The following is an 18,610-nucleotide window of genomic DNA, read 5'->3' as shown; positions in this document are numbered from 1 at the left end:
AAGAAGTCTCTGGTGGTTCTAATCTTAGCCCAGAGTGTGGTAATTAATAGCATATCAGATAATTTGATAGTTTGGATTATTTGTATTTCAGATTTACAATACAAGGAACACAGTCCCTGTGCATTCCAGCACAGTTTTCAGCCCCAAGGGATGATAAATAGCATGTAGCAATGGGGGCATCATCTGCCTTTGAGCTGCTCTGTAAACATAACAGTCCTCGTATTTTTTGACAGTTTTATTTAAGGCAGGCATCCCAGAAAACCTTGTGGTTCACTCGAGCATCAAAACGTCACGCACAATATCTGGCTATGCTTGTTAGGACGCTTTTTTTTTTTTTTTTTCAAATTCTTGGTCTATATTTGAAATCAAATATCAGCAGGGTGTTAGATCAGTGAAGTAACTTCATTCTGTCAGTTATTTTTCTCCTAATGAGCACATGACTTATCTTTGTTCCGATTCAACACCAGCTGGAGTTGTGAGTCCTTCCCACTGCTCGCAGCGTCATCAGTTCCGATGGCTTTTCGCTGTGCCTATCTGCAGGCACTTTTTGAAGTTGTTTGGCTTCACAAGGCTAAATTCTGTTTTTACAAGCATGTTTAGCTGTATGCCTAAATTGAGGTTCTTACTGAGCTCTATTTTTGGCCTTGGTCTTGGTTTTTACTATACTTTGTGTATACATATTATACTACTTTGTGTATGCATATTTGATACGAAGAGAAGGAGCAAAGAATGCACCCTTAAAACAGTGGTGTCCTGTACACCCATGAAGCACAGTGGCCTCAAGAGTTTTCTATGCCTTTGTCGTGGTTTGGCCCCAGCAGGCAGCTAAGCACCACGCAGCTACTTGCTCACTCCCCACATCCCAGCTAAAAGTAACAAAATCCATGGGTTGGACGAAGAACAGTTTAATAATTGAAATAAAATAAAATAAAATAATAAGAATAACAATAAGAAATTGTAATTAAAAAGAAAATTTAAAAAAACAAACAAAAAAGATAAATAAAACCAAAGAAAAGACAAGTGGTGCAAATTAAAAACTATTGCTCACCACCAACACGATGATACCCAGTTTGTTCCCGAGCAGCAGCCCCACCCCAGCCAGCTTTCCCCCTCGTTTATATGTTGAGCATGACATCATATGGTATGGAATATCCTTTTGGCCAGTTTGGGTTAGCTGTCCTGGCTGTGTCCCTTCCCAAGTTCCTGTACAGCCCCAGCCTGCCCACTGGCAGGGCAGTATGGGAAGATGAAAAAGTGCTTGATTTAGTGTAAACACTGCTTAGCAACAACTAAAGCATCAGTGTGTTATCAATGTTATTCTCATCCTAAACCCGAAACACAGCACAATACCAGCTACTGGGAAGAAAGTTAGCCCTATCCCAGCGAAAACCAGGACAGCCTTTTGCTCACTAATACAGTAAACTCGCTTTATGGGTATGTTCACAGTGCACCAGCAAAGAGTTCGGTACTCTACTGGCTAGTAATTACTGTCTTCAGCCTGAAATATATATTGATTTAACAACAGTGATATGTAAAAATTGTTATTTCTATGCTAAACTATATAAAATGCTAGAGCACATAAAATATTTTTTTTAATAAAATGTGAGGTGTTTGTGTGATGTGAGAAGATAATTTAATGGGACATTTTTTCGCAAAAATATTAGGACTGCCTGTTGTACTTCCCCCTGAAAATACTCTTCTCCAGTGAATAAGTCTGCAAGGAAGTAAAAATGTCCCCATACGCATTTGGTGACAGGTTCCTCAGAGTAGTCAGGGTATTCCAGCACATTACCTTGTGAGCTGGGATTTCTGCAAGCTGTTCCTCCCTTGGAAAGGAAAAGCCATCAGATTTGATTTTGCATCCAGCTGTGCCTTTGCTTGCTCCATCTGTGAGAGCAATGAAGGGCAAGGGATACCAATTTCTTCATCCTCCCAACCTGAAATCCTCCTTGTGTCCGGATAAGGAGATGACAATCCCATCCTGCAGTCCCAGGGGTGGTTCTGGCTCAGTCCCACACACGGTCAAAGCTCAGACAAAACATGTGGGACTATTTTACGACATGAATTACCTCCCAGATTTTTATATATTAGAGGACAAAAAAATACTTAGAGAAGGGAAAGATGAAATCTGTTTCATTTTCCATATTGCTGAGAATGTATTAGAGATGTTGCACCTCACTTTTTCACACTCCTGCTGACATATCTGTATTTTTTTTCCCCACGCAGAGATGTTCAAAAGCTGGGGTCCTGCAGCCGGAAATCCTACCTCTCTCAGTCCATGAAGAATGAATGGAAACTGGCAAAAATTGCTTTTGTGGTCATCATTGTGTTTGTCTTGTCCTGGTCTCCATATGCGTGTGTTACCTTGATTGCCTGGGCAGGGTAAGTGGAAAAGTAACCCAAAGAGTGGGGGTTATTCTGAAGTATGATTAATACTGTCACCCACAAGAAATAGATCTCCCTTTGGAACAAGTTTTAAATAGATATTACACTAGAGGTGATGTTGCTTTCTTCAGTATATCCTTGTGGATAAGGCCAGGAAAGGAGCTGTCCATGTATTTTTAAACTATTACGAGTTTTTAGCTACTTTTTTGGTACACATTGTTTCCTCTCCCCCATGAAAACTTTCTTTGAACGAATTGGAGGAGTTACTACTTTTCTCTCCTAACACCTGTTCTCTCAAGAGGTTTCCACCATACACTGCTGCCTCTGTCAGAGGGCAGAAAAGAGGTTGAATTCGCACATCTTCACCCCTGAGCTCCCACCTTCCTCCAACCACTCTCTGCTCCAAAGGGACCTGTTGTCTTGTCGTTGTGTGTTCTTGATTTCAAGGTCAGGCTGGACGGGGCTTTGAGCAACCTCATCTAGTGAAAGATGTCCCTGCCCATGGCAGGGGGGGTGTGGGCTAGATAATCTTTAAAGGTCCCTTCTGACCCAAACCATTCTGTGACATCGATTGTGATTAGCCTGTGCCAACATTGATCGCACATGAGTGACTGTGGGAGCTTAAAATCCAGAGGAGAATATTGATTCCAAACCACTTCTAGTCTTCTCGTCCTTCTGCAGTGTTTGCAACTGAGTCATTGACACCTATCACTGTGCAGCACAGATGCTGCTGCTGGAAGATTTTTAGGTTTGATTCTGGTTTCTTTTTTATCACCATTCTCTTTTCCCAGATGATCACAATGGGGATTGTTTAGGGTTTGGGTTGTTTGGTTGGGGTTTTTTTTGCCTAGTATAGAAACAGGGAAGGTGATTTTTTTGTGTTCCTGGTCATCCTCAAATAGATAACTAAGTACTTGCACGTCTTTAATCTTCTCCAAATGAATGAAACCAAGTATACCCTGTCAAATTCAAGCCTTTCATCTGAGCAAAGAATGCATTTGAATGAATTAATGTTTATGGGGTATTTCTTATCAAGAGATCACAGCACAAAAACAGTCAAAAAGAGTAATACGTTTTAACGGTTTAGTATTAATCTGTGGCATTGCTGTGTGTGTAATGTTTTTGCTTTGTTTTAGTCGAGGCAACACCCTAACACCATATTCCAAATCTGTGCCAGCAGTTATTGCCAAAGCTTCTGCAATCTACAACCCCATCATATATGCAATAATTCACCCAAGATACAGGTACAGTAAACATATAGGTATGTGTATAACTGTACATGCAAATGTGTTTTTTACAATGAAAAATCTACTCCCATTCTCTCAGTCCCCCCTCATGCGATGCACGTTCCCACTCTGACCACTCCATGATGGGATCCATGTGGTCAGACCCTGTACCGCATCTACCTGGTACAGGGCAGCCCAACCCGCACGTGGAGCTCCAGACATGGCCTCAGGGGTGGTCAACAGAGGGGAACAGTCCCTTCCTTCACCTTACTTCTCCCTCACAACCCTGCTCTGCTCTGCGGAGCTGCACAACAACATGACTGGCAGGAGGAGGAGGTGATGCTCGGGGTCATCTTTTGCCATATCAGGGACAGCCGCTAAAGAGCACTCTTAAGATAATAGTTCCCAACCAGCGAGGCTCAAAAATCATGTCATCACTGATTTAAGAAGCTACGTATGCATATGTTCCAAGGTTTGGTTTTCTGAAGCACTCAAGTTATTCTCTTTACACCAACTTCAGTAGTACTGTGAACAAGTTACTGGTCTTTGGGAGAAACTCTGTAAGAAACAAATGGCATTTTCATAGAAGTCCTGTGCACAGTGAGAGCTGTAGGAAGCCAGTAACCCAGACAGAGCTCCCTACAAATATGAAAGGTTTCCAAATACACTGAAAATACTGCTTTTTCATTAGCAGGCTCACCAACTTTGGTCAACAAGTATTTGCCTTCAAAAAATAAAGCAGACATTTCTGAAATACTCTGCTTGGTGGAAAGAAGTCTCTTCCGAAGGCTGTTTTCATATTTGTTTCATTTAGTTGTTTCAGGGAAAAGACTTTCCATTCTTTATCTTTTTCAAAAATATTAGCTTTGACTTAAAGGAAAGAAGTTTTACACTACACCAATGGGGTTCAATGGGCAAAATGTGATGTTGATAACTTCTCTGAAACACTTCAGTGTTTTTTTTCAGATATGAAATACTTCTGAACCTATGCCTTCATAAGCAAATTATACTATACTTTAATTCTACTTATTACAGATATCAATTACTGTATATTTTAAAACAGAACACTGTGCCAACACAGCACATTTTCACTAACAAATACTAAACCACTATTCAGTCTCAATAAGCTGCATGGTTAGCCAACTTTTCTTGCCCTTTTATCTCCTTCTCAAGCCTCTCACAGCCAGTGAATGAGTTTCTGAGATGAAAGGTATGAATTCTGCTTTTTATCCAGGCCCTCTGACTACAAAGGATAGAGACTATAAAGATAACTTGTTCCCACAGAGTGCATGATTAGAAAGGTAACAATGCAGTGTAAAAAAAGATTTCTGTACTGTCGCTCTGATGGGAAACCTACAACATTATAGGAACAGAATGGTAATTTAGTATACCATAAAAGACACCCCTGCAAAGAATCAAAAACCTTTCCCTTTGCAGAAGAAGGTCCATTATAACCTCCTTTAATAATTTCTCTACAGCATTTCAGTTTCTTTCCAGAGACCAGCTCAGTATTCCCCAACATTTAGGGAAAGCATGAGAAGGAACCACCTTGCATTTCAGAAAGGTCACCTGCTCTTTGAGTTAGCTAGGACCTGGAGGCACGCGTAGTATGGACACATCAGAAATGACTGTGTCTTTGGTTGTGGGGTCCTAAAAGAAGTTACAAAGTACTTTTGCAAGGGAATAAGCTGGCATGGTGTTCTGCTGAATGGTTTCAACCAAGGACAAACTTACTCTGCACTTCCCAGACCCTACGCAAGCTAGAACTTCTTTTTTTGAAGTCAATGTTTTATTTAGAAATATCCTCCCAGCTTCAGCTCAGAAACGTGTTTCAAGTACTGGCAAAGTAAGTAATTTCTGGTAAAACTTCTAAAATACTTGGTTTCCAAAAATCCAGCAAAATTAGGTTTTGGGGGGGGTTGTTTTTTGACGGGTTTTTTGTTTGTTTATTTAACGTAAGAAAAGGGATACAATACAACTCCATTGTGTTTTCAGCTCTATCTCCAGCATTAGGTGGACTCCTAAATATGTTTTTCACCTTTATGACTCACAGCAGCGTACGCAGAAGAAGCTATACCTCACACAGAAGATACAGCTCAGAGCTTGTAATTCCCTTCTATAGCTGTGCACAAGGTGTTTTTGAAACATTGACAGTGAGAAATACTTTGTCATATAAAAGGAGAAATTCTTGTAACAGAACAGTTATTCAGCATGTCTCTAGATTTTTCTGCAAGTCTTTCAGAGTATCTACTGCAGAGGGATGCTGTATCAAAAGTTCAGATGAAACATGGGGATGCGCTGGTGATAAATGTATAAATGCCACTAGATGGCAGGATTAGTCGTTGGTATGAGGTTCATCTCACCCATAGAAAGGAAAAGTTGCCGGGTTATATTGTCTAAAAACTAGGATTTGGGAGCTGGAAAGAGAGTTCGATGTTTTGAACGTCTGACGAGTGAAGCTGTGGTTGTAAGAACAGTTAAAGCTTCTCGGAAGGCTGGTGGAAATATATCCAGAAATGGTGAAAACATATATTTTGCCCGAATGTGTCTGCGATCATAAAAAACACTGTTTTGCATCCTCCAAAAATCTGAGTCCATCTTAGTTTTTGAAGGTTACAGAGTATTTTGGTTTATAATAAGAGAATGACTACTCTCCAATTGCTTGCAGAAGTTCAATAGGAAGATTTGCATGGCTGGCTGACACATTATAAACCTGGTATTTTTTCCTGACCCAAAGCTATTGTGTTCAGTGATTCCTTATATAACTTTTGCAAGGTCAATAGAGTGTTTTGAAAGCAGATACTATGTAGTGAACTGCTTCAATTAGTGATTTTCCTACCATCATTGGCTTTTCCAAGTAAGACTGTATTAGGAAAAAGGCTGGCGTCCACAACAGGATTTCAGACACTTTCTTAAAACGAGGGAGGGGGAGTTTCCTGCTTCTTAATTTGTATTTCTAGATACATCAACAAGAGGAGTGTTTATGCAGTTGTTTTGAAGACATTATATAGGCTTGGGCATTATCCAGTCAGAAAAAGAAGTAATGTTGGGTCCCTTGTGATGAATCAAGCATGCCGTTTTAGAATAAAAAAAAAACAGCTACAGTACACCAACAAGTCAGCTGGCGAAAATATGTTGGCAGGACCAATTTTGCTAGAACAGTGAATAATGAATATGTATGTAAAGATTAGGGTTTCTGGATAATTTCCATATCTTCTAATAATTCACATTATGCCTTCAAAGTCATTTATCCAATGATGGATAAATGGGCCAGTCTGTTCAGGCCCAAGAACTAAGGGTTTGGGAGGGGATGAATTGCCATTTTGTACTGGAACTACTGAATTGGGTAAGTCTAAGTTCTTTTCCAAACTTTCCTAGAAAGAGGCACCTAGAAATCAGGATCTAAAGAGTTCAGATGTGGCTCAGACCAATGACGTAAAGCTACTAAAGCAAGTTGCTTTTTTGCACAGAGAATTGCTGTTGCTGCATCTTAACACCCCAACAAATCCAACAAGTCCTTTTTGTAGAGTTTTCTTACCTCAAGCAATGAGAAAAAAGTACATTACCATGAATGTAACTGAAAATGTAATAGTGACCTTTGTGCTAGCATTTGGCTTTTAAGAACTGGTCTGAGAGTTTCATTGTTATATACCCTCCTGCTCACTCACTCCCCATCAGCATGAAGGAGAAAAACACTTCTCTCCCTGATACTTATCATTGGAAGTAACAAATGTGAATAAGTGAGGAAATGTATGCAAGGATTTAATTCATGAAACGCTGTTTTGTAGGGGAAGAAATTTTTAACTCCTTTAACAACTTATATGTGAGCCGTAGAGAGCATCGCTTTGCTGCTGTTAGAATTATTGCAGAAACTTCCTTAGATTTTGGAAGTTTTAGGTTTTATAATTCTTTGTTCATAGCAAAAGGGGAAATTCTGTATCACCATGTTTCCAAGTTGCTCCCAAGTGAAGCACAATTTTACAGAAATGGTTTGTTCGAAACTGCTCCATCATAAATAACTGAATAATCATGAATAATCTTGATTTGCAATATTTTCTCAAGAAGTTGTTTGCAATTACTACATATTTGACTTTGGGTGACTCTCTTATTTTAGAGGATTATAAAAATATCATTAAATAAGCACCTCAGGCTTATACCTATTTTGTATTTCACATGTACAGTATTAAAGCTCCCTTCAAAATCCATACTTTCATCTCAGCCCAGAAAATGTCCCTCAACAGTCCTCCCGATATTAGTAAAATTGAAACTCTGGTCCCTCAAGACATCAAAAATGTTCTTAAGTTGTCCTTGAAATTTCATCAGCAGACATACATTTTCTGAACCCTCAGCAAGAGGAGGTCTCTGCGTGAAATCCCACCTAATAAACAGGATGGTATTTTACATCAACCTGAAGTTGTTGAATAGTTTACAGCCCCAGGTAGGCTGTGACAGACATCAAAATCTATGTCTATGTCTGAGGGAAGTGGTTCGGCTTCTCAGCTGGGGAAAAAAAGCTGCTTTTTCAGCACCAGCCTGAGATATTCCACATGAAAATTAACTTATGGGGGCTTGGCATTTTCTCATTTCCTGTAAACCCTTGATGATGCTCAAAACTTTTTATTTTCTGCACAACATTAGGTCTTTTTTTTATCCGGCACCATGTGGGCAGCCTCCTCAAGCAGCTCAGTGGGGCTCTGCCAGCTCACTGGCAGGTGTCTTGGCAGAATCAGCAATGATGGTGCGGGCAGAAAGCTTTCTTCAGTCCTCATCCACTCTGTAGGCACAGAGCTGCTTGTTCAGTCGCCTCTGAAGTTAGAGAGGAAAGACATGCAGAAGTCTGGTATACTGAGAGTGGTGATGATGCCAAATATTGGGGTTTGTCAGTGATGAGGGGTTTTTTTGGATTGACAAACTAGCGATCTCATCTTGTGATCCCAGAACCGGGTCTCTGAGAGTGTGAGATGTGTGTGATCACATGTGTGATCATATGTGTGATCTTTTCTGAGAATAGAAATTATTATTTAAAATGTAATATACACAATTTACAATATACATCCACTTGACTTGCATCTTGCTGTAAAGGCAACGTACTACCATCCTCCACTGATCCCTAAGTCCCGCGTGTCAGTGGTTTTCCATACTCCTTGTTGCTGCCTCACTTCTTGACTCGTTCATTTAGTTTTGTGACACTATTACCTTCATCTGTTGGGCTGAAATCACAGGTTGGGAGGCACTGGGGAAGGCGTTATGCCAAATGCATCGCCCTGCAGGTCCTTGGTGGCAGCAAGGAGCAAGGCCAGCTGGCACAGGGCAGGGGAGGCTCTGGGGCTCCACTGTTCCATGCAGGGCCAGGGCTGAGGCTAGGAGGTGTAGATTCATACAACCGTTACTGAAATTAGTATTCAATGAATAAGGCAAGTTTTAAGTTCTTTGGGGCCTAGATCATCTTTTTCTGTGCTTGTATGGAGTGTTAATTTCCGATAGGAGTTTAAAGGAGCTGCTGCAATACAAATAAACAACAATACCTGATTCTTCTGACCTTCTCCCCCTACCTTTTTTCCATTCTTCCTGTGCCTTTGCACAGAGAAGACCTTCATACCAGCTAACCTGAAAGTTTTCTGGGTCAACTTTTTCATTAAATCAGAAGCACTCATGCTTTTCAAGATCTTTTCAATTCTTACTACTTATCCATGCAGCTCTTCCATGCGTGTTTTGATTCGAGGCCCAGAAGCCACCTGCTATTTTCCTTTCAGCCTGTTGAGTAGTTTCCACTAGATATACCATGCTCTTTCCATGTAGTCTTTAAGACCTCCTCAGTCAAAACAGAAACTGTGCTGAGGTTATGGAAAAAGACGGTACTTTCACCATGTGATTTTCAAAGCTGCCTTGTCAATGTGCCATTTGGTGTTTTTTTTCTTTTGCCGTTTTCTTTCAGAAAAACCATCCACAATGCTGTTCCCTGCTTGAGGTTCCTAATACGAATATCGAAGAATGACCTCCTCAGAGGGTCCATAAATGAATCATCATTCAGGACCTCACTCTCCAGTCATCAGTCTCTTGCTGGCCGGACCAAGAGCACTTGTGTTTCATCAGTTTCCACTGGAGAAGCTGTAAGTCTTTTATTGTTTCCATGAAGGAAAATGAGTATAAAGTTTCTCCAACTCCCCAAATTAGTAACTCTATAAATACACATTCAAAATTAGAGAATGGAAAGGTGGGGGAAGGAAAGGGAAGGTAGATAAATTTTTTGCGTCATATGAGGTAATTTCTGCCAAGCCTTTTGGAAGTTCATGCATGATGATTTCTGATCAGAAAAAACATCCAGGCCAGCATATCTGCATAACTCAGATGCTTACTTGGACCTTGGATATTCGAGTTAAGTCTTTAATGGGAATTAAAAAGAGCCATTGTCAGGCACTCCCCATGTCACCAACCCTTTGCTACATAATTCAGTATCTGGTGAAGTTGGAAAACCATCTCCATCCAAAGTTTTCTAACCTATCCAACAGTGGTTTTACTGTTTTAAAGAAAGCCCATTTTCTGTAGACAGGAAACTTTTTTATGTGTTCCCCTGGATTTTAACCATGGGGAGTAGAAGAGTCCTACTCACTTTGTCTGGGCTATGAAATTCAGCTTTTGTCTTGTCTTTTGAAAATATAAATAAATGCATAAATATTTCTGTTGCAATGTAAATGAAAATGAGATAACAATCCATTCCATTCACAGACCACAGATTACACAGTGATGCATGAGAATATCAACTGTGATGATTTCATAAACTGTAAAATACCCAGATTATCCTTGCAATATGAGGTTAGTATATGCAACACGCCAATATCCTATCATAAAAACCAGAATATTTTGGGGGGATTGCTTAACAGCATGAGCAAACAGAGCACCCACACTTATCTATATCCCTCTTGAGATCATGGGGACTACTTGTCTGCTTACAGTTGTGCTTCGTCACTGGTCGTAGATAGCACGTGTAGTGATATGGAAATGTGTTGATATAGTTTATAACAGGAAGGCTTCCCATTTACTTATTTCCAACCTTTTTTGCCCCTTTTACCTTTTAATTGTCCTTTACTTGATTCTCTCCCCATTAATCCTTTGTTTGATGTCAAAGTAGGTAACTTCTGCTGGATCACCCACCCTGATCCAAGAAGCTTTCTGTGCTTCACTGTTGGTCACTACCTCGTTTTGGTTCATTAGGGTTAGCAGGTTATTGTGTGTGGTTGGTTGGGGTTGCAGCTTAAAGAGGTAGGATAATGTGGATAAGAGGCTTCAGGCTTTGGCACAGCTTTGGCTTAGGAGTCTCAAATAAAACACCTGCTGTTAGCTATGCGCGGCACCGTGTTGTGCTGGGTTGACGCAGCCAAAGGTAATTGTTCTTGGGGCAACTGACAGCTCAGTGCAGCTGTACAGATTTTAGCTGAAACAGCAGCTGCTGAAATAAAAGCTAAGTTCAACGGCTCTCGCATGACAGCAGCACCGAGTGAAATTTTGGAATGCTCCAATAAACTTTTGACGGGCAGGAATGACACCAGCAACACTGTATAAGACACAGCTGTTGCCACCGATGCTTTCCTCTGTGTTATGTACATGTTAGTGTATGGAGCAAACATATTCATCAGTCACATACAGTTGTATTTACAGTTTGATTCTACAGGAGAAATAAACAGGTGGCAAGCCATAGATGTATGAGCAAGGTGATGCAGTGGAATTATGTGCTAGCTTCCCACTTGTATGGAGCCTTATCCATCTATATAGAGCCTTATCCATCTATCTACCCGTATCTAAAAGCTGGTGTGGAAAATAGCGGAACAATCTCATCACTGATACTCAATCAAAAAGTCACCACAAAGTTAGGGATGATGGATGGCCTCTGCCCAAGCCTGTAAATCGAACGGCATGGTTGCAATGTCAAGACTGTGCTCCGCTACTGGCATGCTCTTGGAAAATTAGTGAAGAGTCCATTGATTGCCTCCCATCCACTGATGATGGTTCAGAGAAGAAGCAAGCTCATGGGGCTTCAGAAGCCCTGGGTGTTCTGGTTATCCATCTGGGATGTATACGAATATGAGTTTGGACCTGTGCGTGTGCATAGTTTTGTACCAGCTGATGGTCACACAAAATGCCACAAGCCATATTAAGCACATTCGTTGTACTTGGTCCCATCTTTAGACTTCAGGTGCTATGCAGCTAAAAGTATGGCACAAACAATGAGATAAAAAAGGCTGAAAAACACCCTGATGAAAGAAGATTAAGTAATTTTTTGTTATTTAAAAGATTTTTTTTGGTTCAGAAAAATAGGCCAGGGTAAGTGACAAGATTAAAAATCAAGCCTCTCCCCAGGGTAATTTTGACAGTGAGACCTGTGTTAAAACAGCTTTAGTTTTCTGTAAGTGTTCATGGTTTCTGCTAGAGCTTGAGAACTTTTAGAATTTGGGAACAGATGTAACTGTGAAATCCTTCATCGTTTGCGATTAGACCTGGAGCGACGTCGAGCTTGACCCTGTAGAACCGGTTCACAAGAAACTGCAGCCTCAACGAAGTCATTCTTTCTCAACAAGTGTGAGACAGAAGAGAGACCTGCTCCCTAAGACCTGCAGCTGTGATGCAGCAACTGCAGAAAAGGTAAGGAAAAAGGTCTCTGCTGGGGACTCTCCATTTTACTGTTAATGTTGCTACATTATGTAATCTCTGGAATAATAATTCAGCCTTCACACTGATCTCTTTCATCTGTAGGCTTTATTTATACTGATTCTGATGTCCTCTCCAGCCTTGATGATATTTTTTTTTTTTTTGGTGTGACTAACAAAAATGTCAATGATGCCTTATTAACTTTTTTCACTGATACGTCGCCTGTTTTTGGACAGCCAGCATCAGCTCATAGCTCTAAAGCTGCATTAAAGCACAGTCAGTAGCTTCAAATGTAAGAAGTTGACTTCTTTGCCTGTTCGCATGTTTAGCTGCCTCAGCTCCAGTTCCTCCCATTCTGACCCTCATGTCCACGTTGGGGCAGCCTACTTTTATTACAAAGTCAGGGCTGCAAAACAGAGTTTGACATGATAGAAGGCACCCTTTTTTCTCTTTTCAGTGTACATTAAATTTTTTTATTTTTGTTGAGGGGGAAGACGAGAAAGAAACTCCCATTTCTTCCTAAGGGTGGGAGAGTCTGGCAGCTGCCACCCTTCCCTCACTGAAAGAGGAGATGGTGAGTACTCAGCGCATCTTCTGCAGATGCATCACACTCATTGCCCAGACCTCTGAGGTTTGGTGTCATGCAGTTGAGGAGCACCCCGTTCCTAAGGAAGTGCTAAGGATGGGAGCAGTAAGTCACCTGCGAGTCAGCTTCTGCCAGAACCGTAAAGCCAGTTTCAAAATGAGTATTTGTATGGGCGGCACAATATCAAGCGTATATCCGTGCTGCATTTTTGGGAAAAGAAAGGACTTACAATTCCCTGCGTGTGGCTGGATTGATTAGAACCTGCTTTTTGATGGAGACACACTTTCATGGGGTTATTCTAGGGTGTGTAACCAAACACTCACACCTTGGGCAGCTCCAGCATCTTCTTCTGTCCCTTGTGCTCCCTTCTAGCTCTGAGACTAATTGCATAGTTTAAAGCAGGAGCTGTTCTGGAAGTTTCCAGCCACCTGCGGACCCGGTTCCTGCATGCATCTGCCCTGTCTTCTTTCAAGTGTCTCCTTAAGATGAAGTCCTCAGAAACATTGGTCTTTTCCTGCAACTGTGGTGAATAGTATTGATGGAATAACAACGGCTTCAAATGTGGTGGCAGGCAACATGGGCTCAAATCTACTACTCACATTCGCTGCCCAGCGTGTCCAAGGTTGTAGGCAAGTGGCAAAGACAAGACATTGTCTCCAGGTGCTGGAGAACCATTAGCTTTCAGTCTCGCAAGAAAGCAGAAGGAAAATAAATCTGAGGTGGTTGCATAAAAGTGTTCGGTAATACAATAAATATTTCTGTATTCTGCAATTTATTAACTGTGTAGCCCACAAAAAGGCTCAGACACTATACTTAGCCTTTGAAAGACACCTGTTGGATTATTTTGATAAGTAACCTTTAAACAGGGTACCTTCACGGTGAGCTTTCAGTGGTGTTCACTGAGGTGTGTGGAGTTTATTTACATTGAATGTTCAAACCCTCATTTGCTTTTCTCAATATTTTCAGCGTAGATTCCTGTGTGGTGTGAAGCCCCTTTGTGTGTTAGCTAAATGCATGAATATTCATTCTATCAGAGTAAATATTTATTTGTCAGGCTCAATTACAGCATTTCACTATAAGGCCACCCATTTACCCTTAAAAAAAAAACCCAACTAACCCCAAAGAAACACCACTGCATTTTTAGATATTTATTTTACGGTTTTAATAGCATTACTGGGTTGTCTATGACTGAATTCCAGTTATAGCACTTCCAAAAATGCTCACTTATGGAATTACAAGTGTGAAGGGTCACCTAACTTTTTGATTTAAAAAATATGATAATTTTTTTTAGGAAAAGAATCTTACACTTCCTCCGCTTTCTTTAAGAAGACCATCTCAACAACATCTAAAAAATTTATGTACCTTTAAATTCTTTTCACTGACTGAGGTCAGGTCTCCTTAATGCACAGTTGCAGATGGGTTGTCACAAAAGAGAAGTCATCCCCCAAGTGAAAGTGAAAAAGCCAGTCAGTGTCCTGGGCTTGGTGCTTTCCAGAGGATAAAAACGCACGGGACCGTTTTCTGTGCTGCCACAAAGATACAATCCAGCCCTGTGAGTCATTGCAGTTAGTTAGGATGGTAACAGACGTGATGTTGGCTGACACCTGGAAACCTGATGTGGCAGAGAAGAGGCCTTTTCAGGAGCATTAGAATGCAGGTGCGTATTATGAGGATAAGACAGGTTTGGAGACTTCACTTCAAAGGAGACTTGCCAAGTGTGCTCTGTGCATCCAGGTTTTGTGTCAAGGGAATTACCCAGCATGAAAACTATTAAAAAAACCTTGGTACTGGTGTCCTGCCCACTAAGCCATATCCAAAACAAACCTGTCCTTCTGCTGCCATGAAAACAGTACCTGAAGCAGGGAGCAGTGGTTATAGGTTTGGGGGGGTTTCATTCTATTGTTATCGTTGGTTTGGAAGAACAGACTTCTCTCCTCACTTTTTTTTTTTAGCACATTGTGCTCCCCTCTGTTTGGGTAGGCACAGCGGCTGGAGAAAGCGTTATCAGCAGGGATCAGTAAACGGTTCCTGCTTGTGGAGTAGAATTATGTTATGCTGCAGTATATACCAGTATCTAATTTTAAATCTAGACTGACAGAGATGGGGGGAGGAGAGAGACACCAGAAATTCTGGGGTGGTTCGTTTTCAAAAAAAACCCCAAAATTTGTGTGAAAAACAAATGTATGTATCCTGGAGTACTGCATCTGGCTCTGGAGTCCTCAATGTAAGAAAGGCATGGACCTGTTGGAGTGTGTCCAGAGGAGGGCCATGAGGATGATCCAAGGGCTGGAGCACCTCTCCTATGAGGAGAGGCTGAGAGAGTTGGGGCTGTTCAGCCTGGAGAAAAGAAGGGCCCAGGGGGATCTTATAGCGGCCTTCTAGTACCTAAAGGGGGCCTACAGGAGAGCTGGGGAAGGACTTTTTACTAGGTCACGTAGTGACAGGGCAAGGGGGAATGGCTTTAAACTGGAAGAGGGCAGGTTTAGACTAAACATTAGGAAGATATTTTTCACTTTAAGGGTGGTAAGGCACTGGAACAGGTTGCCCAGAGAGGTTGTTGAGGCCCCATCCCTGGAGGTGTTCAAGGCCAAGCTGGATGTGGCCTTGGGCAACCTGGTCTAGTGGGAGGTGTCCCTGCCTATGGCAGGGGGGTTGGAACTCGATGATCTTCAAGGTCCTTTCCAACCTAAACCATTCTATGATTCCATGATTTGGTTTTCTGTCTATAAAATCAGACTAGACATATGCTATGCAATAACATATTCTGTCAAACTGCTTGCTAAGACTCAGGACATGACCCCTAAATCTTAAAAAACAAACCCTAAAACAACCAAGAAAACCCCTCAAAAGCCCTTCCCTTTTTGATTTAAGGAATGGTTTAATTTGTCAGTATAAAGGCAGTGTCCCAAGCCATGGACTAGATGGAGACAAAGCGGGTCAAGATTACAGGCCCTACTAGGCTGTAATCGTGCTAGAAATTGATATAACATTTTTTAAAAATGTTTCAGCACCAAACCCCTGTAAATCCATGGGAACTACATGCCTGAATGCTTCAAGAAGACTAAAGTTGAATTAATGGGGTTTATGACTGGAACAGAAATATCCGCAATAGAGGAAAAATTTTACAAAACTATTATGGGAAGCTCAAACTATGGAGAGACTCTGTAGCTGATTAATACACTTTACAATCATATTAAGAGAAATAAATAGAATGACATCTTTGAAGATGTTTTATAACAATTTTGAGTAAAACTTAGTCGTACCTTGAATTCCATTAGGCTTCATGGGAATACACATAATAATGAAGTAAAAACTGCATTTTACTTTAAATGTTGATTTTTCCCCAGGAAGAAGGGACTTCTGACTTCTCTCTATATCTGACCTTAACTGTAATTTTCTAAAGCAAGCCAAAATTGATCATTCATGCCTTCTGTTGCCAGTGTATTTAAATATTAACAAACACTTTCAAAGTTTACTTACTTTACTCTGGTTTTGCATATTGTGCATGAAGAGGTATGGAAAGGTCACAAGGGAGTTGCCATCAGGGCCAAGTTAGAAATTGGAGTTGTCTCAAAATAGGCAGATGGGAAATGATTAGCAAAGCAAAACCACAGTCACTGTTTTTCTCTCCTTTGTTGGTGGAAATCCTGTCCAATGTATGAATGCCTGCATTTGGGGACACCATGATAGAGATTGTCACAAGACACTTTAGGCAAATAAAGAATACAGTATGCTTGAGATCTCTTTCATAAGAGAAGAGAGAGAAGTGCAATTATCAAGTCCTTTGAGATGTGTCAAAAAGGGAGAAATATTTTTTTAAATATAAAATAAGTCAGATATAGGAATGGGCTTTGCTTTTCTTCTTTTTTTTTATCTTCTTTTTGGTCTCTGCTGAAATTTGAGGTTGTCTTCTTTTGTGTCACTTAACATCTTGCTTTCCAAACTGTAGATGTTAACGCATCATGGTTTTCCCTCTTTCTAGTCAAGGATTCAAGTGTTTAGAAAATATGACTGGTGACCCAAATAGCGACTAGTGGTAATGACTTTCAAATACTGGTTTCCATAGTCATACACTGTATAACAACATTAAAGCTTATGTCTCCACTCTAGGTTGCCCTCTCCTCCAGCTGTTTGGAGAAGGTGCTTGGGCAATCAGTCCTACGCAGTCCCCCTGCAACACTTGTGACCAGCTCCCTAAGAGCAGCTTCTCTGCCTGTTGGTTTGAATAGCAACAGTGTCAGCAGAGCAGGAGACTCAGACACTTCACAGATGGCAGCTCAAGAAAGTCAAGTTAATGGAGTCCTGGGCTCTATCGTCAGCAATACAGTCCCTCGCATCATCATCATTCCTACCTCAGAGACCAACCTATTTCGAGAGGAACTGGAAGAGGAAGAGACTGAATTATTCCACTTTCATGACAAAAAGGGCAACCTGCTGGACTTGGAAAGGCTTAGCTCGTCCACAGAGTTCCTTGAAGCTGTTGAGAAATTTCTATCATAAGTCTGTCAAAAGAAAACTTTCCGGTAATTATTTTCTTGGCATCTTCTCCACTTAATTATACCAAATAACCAAAGCCTTGTAGGTTAGATCATCAGACTTTTTGTATATTTATATGGTAGTCACTAGGCAGCCTTCAGATTTATCTTTGTCCAGACCAGCTCAGGCATGGAAACAGGCTTTCTTTCAGATTGTGCTGCAGGAAATGAGCAGTGGAAGATCTGGCAGCATGATCGAGTGGCATCGGTTGTTTGGCCGCCTGCTTTGTGGGGCCCTGATTTGTAACCACCGGCGGAGGTGCCAGCAGAAGGAAAAATGACTGAGCGAGAGCAGGGGCAGCTGCTGCATGTTTCTGCTACCTGCACGTGAAACAGCATTCCTGTTTTGGCAGCTCTCTTCTGGATGGTGATGGGAAGCACCACGAGACCGCAGCTTCCATCAGCCCCAGCGATAACGCAGACAGCTAGATGATTTGAACTATCGTTTAATCAAATTATTTTTAGCATTGGTTTTGGTTTGGGGTTTGTTTTGTTTTGATTTGTTTTTTAATAGGCAACTTGCTCAACATAAATAAACAAACTAATGGTGTAACTGGGAATTGACTGCTGGCTTTTAAAGTTTAGTGCTAGAAGTCTGGATTTTACCTCAGCATTAGTACCATCACCTGAATGTTGAAATGCAAGGTGCTATATGCTAAACCCTACGCTACTACCTGTAGAAGCATTTAGAGCACCTTCAGAGTTACAGTCTTGATTAAATGTGTATGGATCCTAATGAGTCTGTGATTAAAAGGGTTAACATTCACAGTTGGCTTGACAACTCATTGATAAAAATAAAGCCTTGGCTGCTGTATATCACTTGTCTCTTCAGAGGAGATTCTTCTGCTCTCCTCTAAAACGACCCAGTGGATGTCTTCTTCTACAAGTCATTTACCAGAGGCCTTCGGAGCAGGTAAAACATCATCTCGGGGAGAAAACTCCACAGTGCTGTGGTGTTTGCTACAGGATCTGCAGTCACTTCGTTATCTGTGGGTACTGATTGTGCTTATTTTATCTGGGTTTCACATTATGGCTCAGGCTCACAAGACCCTCCTAGCATTTTATTCCTAAATGCATTCTTCCTTTCGTTACTCATTTTCCCTTTTTATAACATGTTCCCCACATCCTCCCTTTCAGTCTCTGGCTTTCAAATGTAGACAACAAGCTGAACTATATTGCTCTCCACATAGTATCAGTATATCTTAGTAGAAAGCAGGTATTTCTCTGGATATAAT

The 18,610-nt window shown here is 41.0% G+C and overlaps 1 protein-coding gene across 1 annotated transcript in view; it reads left to right on the top strand.

Moving 5' to 3' along the window:
- The window catches only part of LOC104284624 (melanopsin-like), a 38,775-nt gene extending 21,435 nt beyond the window's left edge, over window positions 1–17,340 (top strand). Inside the window, exons 6-10 of the mRNA XM_009882987.1 lie at window positions 2,227–2,382; window positions 3,522–3,629; window positions 9,547–9,721; window positions 12,102–12,248; window positions 16,951–17,340. Of these exons, the coding sequence (XP_009881289.1) occupies window positions 2,227–2,382; window positions 3,522–3,629; window positions 9,547–9,721; window positions 12,102–12,248; window positions 16,951–17,340 (976 nt within the window). The remainder of the gene's footprint in view (window positions 1–2,226; window positions 2,383–3,521; window positions 3,630–9,546; window positions 9,722–12,101; window positions 12,249–16,950) is intronic.
- Window positions 17,341–18,610: the final 1,270 nt, after the last annotated feature.

The sequence above is a fragment of the Charadrius vociferus genome, unplaced genomic scaffold, assembly GCF_000708025.1.
Source record: "Charadrius vociferus isolate BGI_N301 unplaced genomic scaffold, ASM70802v2 scaffold410, whole genome shotgun sequence".
In the NCBI taxonomy this organism is placed as follows: domain Eukaryota; kingdom Metazoa; phylum Chordata; class Aves; order Charadriiformes; family Charadriidae; genus Charadrius; species Charadrius vociferus.
The sequence above is the reverse complement of the archived record's forward strand: the minus strand, read 5'-3'. Positions and strand labels throughout refer to the sequence as shown.